This window comes from Schistocerca cancellata, chromosome 1, assembly GCF_023864275.1.
Source record: "Schistocerca cancellata isolate TAMUIC-IGC-003103 chromosome 1, iqSchCanc2.1, whole genome shotgun sequence".
Taxonomy (NCBI): Eukaryota; Metazoa; Arthropoda; class Insecta; order Orthoptera; family Acrididae; genus Schistocerca; species Schistocerca cancellata.
The window spans coordinates 938,515,460-938,524,047 of NC_064626.1; the positions used below are offsets into that span (position 1 = coordinate 938,515,460).

Here is an 8,588-nt window from a genome sequence, read left to right on the forward strand (position 1 = left end):
TTTTTTCGCATGTTACTCGTGATTGGAAGCATCAATAAAATTTCTGAATGTGATGTTGTGAACCCTCTGCCAACTACGTAAGTGTGAACTGCAGAGTAGTTATGTAGGTATAAGAACCTTGCATGTGTACTAAAATGTCACCTACTAGTAAGCTGAAAGGCTAGATGAAGCTGAGAATGTAAAAGGCCTGAAGAAGAACGATAATGATCTTAAAGTATTTTCATCTTCTTAGCTGCCTAACATGTGATAAAACTGGATGCACTATCCCAAATTATTTGCAGTGGGTAACTGCGAGATGCTGTGGTATTTCTTATTTGTGGCCTCCAGTGGGATGCCCCAATAACTCTTTCAGCCATACTCCTCCCACTTTTCATTACCTGTCACCACACGAGTTCTTATGCTGCTGCTGTTAAAACCTGGAAGAATTGGCGCCAGAAGTGTACACAAGGTGCCCCAAATCTGTTCCAGAGCTCTTCGCTGTGTGAGATCGCATTTGTATTTTAAAACAAAAGTACTAATCCATTGTTTGTGAGACAAACTCTCATAAAGTTTACTATGTGGTGACACTTCAAGATGGGGAATGTTGTTTAGCTTCTCTCTGTGCTATTGATTTCTTACTGTCGTAGGTGAATGTTACTATTGTAATTCTGACAACCAAAGATTGCAAGCTCGATTCCTACCAATCCAGTCACTGAAAAATTACTTAACTATGAGCGCGCGCGCGCGCCCACACACACACACACACACAATCACTACATGAAACACCCCACACCCCACTGGCACTGTTCCACTGCGCCAGATGTTAATAGGTGTAAAACATGGCCAACAGTATCCCCTACCATCTCCAAAAGTCACAGCAAGATTCCTACAGTTTTCAAAGTCACAATTCATTCTGACCTTCCATGTATAATCTGCTTTTCATATTTTAGCTGTTTTATTTCTTCTCATTTAATGTGTAAAGAACAATCTTAATTCTGTGCTCTCTGTATGTGATACTGGCATGATATAAAAATGTATTGATTTACAATTAATTCACATGTATCAATTTTTCAGACAATGAATCATAGCAGCAATGAAGTTAAACAACTTCTTGCCAAGGTCTGTTCATCACTAGCTAAGAATGTTCCTCCGCAACAAATGGCGCCAGAGTTCCTGAAGCTCATTATACCTATGTTAGTAAATGGAACCAAGGAGAAAAACAGTTACGTGAAAGCCAATAGTGAATTTGCCCTAGTTTCTGTTCTTCGACTGAGGCATGGGGATGAGATGCAACAGGTTTGTCAACACATGTTACATAGTAGATACTTTATTGGGATTGTTGTTATCTTCTTTCTCTCTTTGCATCTTAGACTTCTTTCGATATAGTCTCTTAAAGAATATTTAGCTTAATTTGAACAATATTCCCGTTCATCATATGAATAAACATGATGCAAACAGACACAAAGGCAATGAGGTGGTGGTCCACTGTAGGAAGTATTTTCTGCTTATGTATTAGGTATCTTATTACTTTGTTACTATAAATGAAACTTTAAGTCATTCTAATGTATTAAAAACCACCAATGTTTTTCATACTCATACTATAGCTGTGAAGTTTTAATTTCAAAAATCGTTTACGGTTGTAGTCTCTGTAAAGACTAGTGCGTTGATTGTTGTGTCATTAGTACTTACTTTGAAAATGGCTGATACTGCTTCCTGCTCCATAGTGGAGCACTGAAAAATCGTGAGAAGCAGGTTGTTGTTAATGTTTTTCACAAGTTTTATCATCTTTGACGTTTTCCCAGAAACTTTGTTTTCCAAACTCAGGTGTTTTTGTTAAAACACACAAACACGCGCACCACCGTTCAGTTAAAAACCCACATCATTTAAATATAAAATTCATCAAATATATGCTAATTAACAAATATCTAATCACCATTTTTATGAACAATGCACATCTTCTCATTTATAATTATATGTAGCATGCAAAATTCCAGTTTTCGTTCCACATATAAATTCATAATTGTTGAAGTTTTATTAAAGATTGTTAATAAAGATTATTTAAATGGAGCAAACATTACAAATAAATTTTTGGAACGAAAATTATAAATCAGGTACTTTTTATTTAGACTGTGTCCACTGTTATAAGCCAGAGATATGGTCTCACACTAGCCAAAGTGATGAGCATAGTAAAAACAATGAAAAACAATAACTTTCACAGCATCAAAGCATGCTGCACAAATACTGTGGTTGCTACTGTGCCAGTGTAATCTGAAACCAATCGAATTGATCTGGTGTCAAGTTAAGGGATTTGTCACAAGAAATAACAAGGCATTTAAGCTACCAGATGTACTGGAACCAAGCGTTGTCACAAGTCACTCCCATACACTGTTGGGATGCAAAGGGTGTATACATCCTGGGAAATCTGGGGAAAACCTGGGAATTTTTTCAGCCTGGAGAAAACCATTAAAACTTGGGTACTTTTTAGAATTCTGGGGATTTTTCATTGTTTTAGTTTTGAGTTAAATTTTTGTACAGAATATTACTGTAGCAATAAAACATAAATGAGAGAAAAACACCAGCATAAAACTTTAAGTTACAATGCGGCGTTTACAACAACAAAACAGTGTGCACACAAGCGTCCACTGAAACCAAAATGTGTTAGAGGCTTTAGGACGAAGACTGTGCAATACTTTGTAGCAATGAACTGCTTTCGATGAGTGGGCGTCACAATCGTTTAAATTAGGTTTGTTGGAGCAGATGCCAGTGTGTTCATACGCATGCACGTGGCTGCTCTTAAAGATGTGTCTGGTGTTCCCAAGGTGCCAGATTCACGCATGCACAGAGTGATCATAATTGTAATGAGTAGTAGTCTCCATGTGACCTGCTTTTATGTTTCGTGGTTTTGCTGTTCTCTCTCGTCAGATGAAAACAAAACGAATTTGTGTGGCTGGGAGCTATCAAATGAATTAAAGTACATTCACATAATTATGGAAGACTAAAATATGTTATTAGTTTCAGTTTTCTCCTTTTATTTTATTTCAAAGTTGTTGAAGATCGAGCATTAATAACTTTGCAAAACAATGAATTTATTTTCTCAGTTTGCTAAGGAAATTTGGCTTTTATTAATCTTTTCGACACAGGCAGTCATTTTATTTGAAATGAAGTGTTTCATTCCACACTGTTAGCTAGTTTCAACTGTTCGCTGAATTTCAAGCATACATTTTCATGTTGTGGCACATATGGCATTATGCAATAATAAAGGTTGGAACATGAGATAATACAGTAGCAGTATTCCCGAAAACCACACTGAAAAGCTTTAGCTGAATTTTATATGTCTGCCTCCCGTGAAACAGAATCTTTTCTGATCGCAAGACATGTTTTGATACTTGTCTCGTTCTTCCTCTAGGCCTGAAATTATTTCTTAATTTGTGTGGTTTATGTCTTAAATTTCGAGAATGTCATCCTTTGGTAATTTGGAGACGCATCACACCGTGTTTTATCATTGTAACTCCTCAAAAGGCTTTATATTTACTCCTGGAGCAGAATATTAACTCCGAATTGTAAAGTTTCTTGGTTTCACAAGTAACCTTATTAATTTTTACACAGTTTGAAAAAGTCATAAAAAGTTTATTGTTGTTCTTAGTTCTAGAGTATACAAAAAACTAATTCTTTTTAGTTTTGCAAGAAATTTGTATTTCTTCTTACTTAGTCCCTCCCCCCTTCCCCCAAGCTGTGTGGATTTAAACTTGCTTGGAAATGGTAAATAACAGTATTTCGGAGTACAAATAAAAAAAATCTATCTTAAAGTCATCACATAGCAAAATATTAGGGTACTTTGAGTTGTAGAGTCTAGTTTTGAAATGAATGTTGTGCCAAGGCCTGCTTTCTAATTTTGCATTCCTTATTATCTGCCCTAAGTACAAGCCCTAAGTACAATAACTCCATATGCCCCCTCCAAATGGAAAGGCAATGAAAAGTGTGTGAGCAGAGCAAACACCAAGTGTGGGCTTGCTACGTCCTCAGAGCTGTGCGTGCGCGTTGAAGCTTGTCTTCTGGTGCTCCCTAGCAACTGCTCAAATGAATCTATTTCTAACGGGTCGCAGGAAAATTTTGTGAATCGTGGTTTGAGAAGCATTACTTTCAAAGTAGATTTCCTTTTATCAAAGATGAATTATGTTAACTGTGAGAATGTGTGATGAATTTCTTCAATCACAGAACATTTGACTCTCATTGAAAACACTTTGAGGACCAGACACTCAGAGGAGACATTTCGGGCCCAGAAGACCAGACATTTATATCATTTAAAATTTTAATGGCACATTTGCGTTTGATATAACTTAAAGGGTATCACATGCAAAAAAGACAAACATTGTGAAAGGTTAGCTTTTCTTGTACCTGTAGTCTGTCGGTAAACTGAAGAGCGAGCTAGCAGAGTCCCCACTCTGCCTACCCTGCTACGTCACAGGGCACTTCTACAGGCTGTTTCACAATGTAGTACTGTCCCTACCACGGTGCGCCCTTTAAATCTGTGGTGACGCCGTGTACAGAAACGTCCCGGCTGTGTTTATTGTTAGACAAATGCATTAAGAGTATAAGGAAAACAAAAGACGATAGCTTCTTCGAAACAAAACATTATAGAGTAAATAATTTTAACTTAAGAACAGAAGTCAGGATTGTACTACAAACATAGAACCGAATGCCTATTCATGTGAATGTATGTTCCTCTATTCGTAAGACGAACCAGATATAGTGAAATCAATCTGTAGAATTTAAGGCTTGTTCTTACTTTCTGTTTCTACTAAAAGGTGGAAGTTTTCTTTGAAAGGCTGCATTGAAACTTAACAATTCTTGCAACACGAAGAGTGTTTAAAAAGTAACCAGAAATTTATAACTTTGTGTGTTGTATTTTTTTTGTCACTCTCTTCGTAAACATGTCTGAAACGTATCTGTGCAATGTTTTGCATATTGGATATTTACCCCGTTGTCAGCTGTCAAAAAGGTTATATGTGTTTTGGTGGCATCAACTATTCTTTGTTTTGTATAAAGATAGATTAGAGAATCTGTATTAAATTTTGTTACAAGAATGGAATAAAGTGTGTCAAATTTTTGCTTTTGGTGAGTCTCTTATGAGTAAACCAAGAGCATACAAGTGGTATAAACATTTCAAAGCAGGCCTTAAAGGACAGCAGCTTTACAAGAATGGATGAGATTAAAAACGCACAGTTAAGAGACCTATGAACGATCCCGAGGAAACAGTTCCTAAAGTGTTTTGGGAATTGGAAAAAGCACTGGCATAAGTGTATAGCATGTACTGGGGAATATTTTGAATAGGATAACATTGTTGTAGATTAACAAGTAAAGTTCTTACCAAAAAATAAAAATTAATATGGGAACGCACCTCGTATGTCAAGTTTTTTACGTAGAAGTCCAGAATCGGTATACATGTTTCAAAAGAAATTTCAGCAGTGTTTAGAATAGCTATTGCACACATGTTTTAAGCAATATGTCTTAGAATCATGTGAATAGTAACCAAGATAGAGTTTTAGTGACAGAATACATTCAAATGCTGCTGTTCTCTCAGCATCAAAGGTTTTACGTGATTGAATCATGTTCTACGAACGAAAAGTTAACTGATTTTACCATGAAGTTTTCAAGTTATTCCTGATTGTGTACAACTAGTGATAAAGGCATTTATTGCTTTGGACCACATGTGACTGTATTTATCTTGGAAAACTGTTTAACGCTTTTAATACCATGTAATACATTTCTACCAAAAGAAACTTTACAGTGTATGAGCAGAGTCAGGCTTGAAGCACACATAACATAATGAAACAAAAAAAAAAAAAAATCATTGCCTGTTTACATACATCGTATTTTAGAGGTCATCATCAACATTGTCACCGTCGTTGCCGTCATCCTCGTCTTCATCACTTTCTAAATTAATAACTATGGCGTCCATTATGTCTTCAATAACCCCATCCTTAACCCAGTACTCTCTTTCAAGTTTCTCCACGTGGAGGCAGTATGCACTCCAGTCATCTTTGAGTTATTGTTTCAAAACCTGTAACAATTGGGACGAGTGTTTGCATAAGCTTTCTTTCAGTTACTGCAAAATTTAGTTCGGAGTAAAAAATGGAAGCTCAGAAAACGGCTACATACCTTCTTTCACCAACTGCAGCAACTTCGTCACGCAAATATCTCCAAGAATATTTCTTCCTCCGATGAAATTCTTGAGCTTTGCCCATGCCATTTCAGTTGGATTTAAGTCACAGTTGTATGGTGGAAGTCGCAGCACAGTGTGTACATAAGCTTCAAGTATTTTATTAATTTCAAATACTTTGTCTTCTGGCTTATGTTGATAATTAAATCAAATAATTTTGTTTTTTCTCATTGTTAAATCAGCTTCCACCTTATTTTTCAATCGGCCAACTGAGGCCACACTGTGAGCAGCTTCACTGGTGCATGATGGGAGTGGCGACTGGGTGTGGGTGAGGAGGCGTCTTCAACCTTTGTTAGACATTGTCCACCCCCATCCAGTGCCTTCTCTGTTCCCATTCCAGCACTACACAGCCCTCATTCCTCCATCACACCCAGCCTTTTTACTTCTCTCCTTTTCCACTATCCCCTCCCCACCTCTCCACTCCCTCCGTCTAACTGTTTGCCCTACCCTCTTTCCACCTCATCCCTCCGTGCTCCCCAACAGCACGTCACTGTCTGGCACTCCTACCCTAGTATCCGGGTGGCCAGTGCTGTCAAAGTTAAATTTGCTGGTAAACCTGTTATCCCTTATTATCCCTGTTTTGATGTGCACATAATGAACAGCATAAAATGTATCCTTATTATCATACTCGACTACTCACAACAACTTGGCTGACTGCTCCATGTGAAATGAAATCCAATGAGATTCCAGCAAACATAGGATGATACATGATATAATGTTAACATCAGGTTTATTCCTATGATGAATGCTGTATAGTATTTTTTATGGTTTTTCGTGGAATTGTGTATACTGTGCTCCATTACATTGGCTATAGTGTATTGTATAATTATTCTTTTGTAATGAGGTGAAACTTTAAATATACATTTTTCAGGATATCAACTAGTTAAGTTACTCACTGCCTGTAGTCTGTTTCATTTTTATGCTTTTATGAAGAAAGGATCATCTGAAATGGAGAACTTCCTTATTGAATACACATTTGGAAAATCAAAGGAAGTCTGTAATGGCCTTTGTATAACTAAAGATAACACCAGTATCTTTGTAATTATTGTCAAAACAATTTATGATTTTCTTCTTGAGAGTATGATGTATTTTCATAAAGAAATTAAATTGAATGTTTATTGCAACACTTAACTTTCAGCGTTGCCTGAATCTTCTGGATGTTGGTGCCCGTGAGTCACTCAGTGATGTCATCAGCAAAGTACTGCGCAAGGTTGCCAATCAGCCTGAAGGGAAGGAAGAAGATTTAGATGATACTTTAATAACATGATTGTGTGTGCATTCTCGAAGATATGTGCTGAAACATTTAGTTGTCACTCTGCAAATTAATTGTGGCACTAAGGTGTTTTTTATGTGTATTACATTCTGTCATCACTGGCAGACAGTGGATTGTACATGTTGTGAAGTGATTTATGTAATTTGTGACATAAATATCTGTATGAAAGAGAAATGACTTTTAACGTATCTAGAGATATAATAATTTTTCCTTTGTGTCTTTTTGAGTATTACACCATTAAGGACTTAACCACACAGATTTCTAATGCAGCTAAACTTGGGGGGAAAATTTAAGTCCCATTGATGGTAACTATTTTGAAGACATCTGTTCAGTTGCAGACCTGTGCAGAAGTTTCAGTTTAGATCCCATAACTACTGTTAAATAACTTTAAAAATTTGAAAAGGTTTTAATCTGAGATTACATATTTCTACATTTCTGGAAAGCATTAGAACGGCACTGCATTGCAGGGTGTTAACAAAGGTATGAGCATGTGGAATAAATTCACAGATATGCGAGTGACTCGAAGACTTCTTAAATTATAGAACCCAGTATGCTGTCCTCAATGGCAAGTGTTCATTGGAGACAAAGGTGTCATCAGGAGTGCCCCAGGGAAGTATGATTGGCAGTGCATAAACAGTTGTTCATCAGGTGCTGCCCTTAGCATCTGAAGATGGCCTTTGAAAGCTGAAACAGGTTGTGATTGTATCATTAAAAAAAGTGATTGAGTAAAAAAAAAAGACAATGCCCTACAATATGTCAATCACCATCTCCTTAAAAGGAATGTTGTTTTTTTTGCAAAAGATGATGAGTAGGAAACTTGTCGTAACATTGCCCTAATATGACACCACAACTTGTCTGATAACCCAAGGTGGTTTCAACAATAGTTAACAGTATTTTAATTGGCTATTACATCAGCCTTCATATAAGAAGACAAGCACTGTGCCATGGAACTAAAAAGAGGTTTCTGCTGCGAACATTGCCTACTTGCTCTGATGATAAAGGCAGACAGTAGATGCTATGAAAGAAAAGAGCAGTTGTAACTGAACCTTGAAATGACCTTCCTAGTGTCAAAAAAGTAAATTAAATGATCTGCAAAACTTGGATATTGCCTAATAA

At 36.7% G+C, this 8,588-nt stretch overlaps 1 protein-coding gene across 1 annotated transcript in view; it reads left to right on the forward strand.

Annotated features, from left to right (window-relative positions):
* Positions 1-7,668, forward strand: part of LOC126191492 (eIF-2-alpha kinase activator GCN1) — a 271,290-nt gene extending 263,622 nt beyond the window's left edge. The window contains exons 40-41 of the mRNA XM_049932385.1: positions 1,054-1,275; positions 7,338-7,668. Of these exons, the coding sequence (XP_049788342.1) occupies positions 1,054-1,275; positions 7,338-7,466 (351 nt within the window). The 3' untranslated portion in view covers positions 7,467-7,668. The remainder of the gene's footprint in view (positions 1-1,053; positions 1,276-7,337) is intronic.
* The last annotated feature ends 920 nt before the right edge of the window (positions 7,669-8,588 follow it).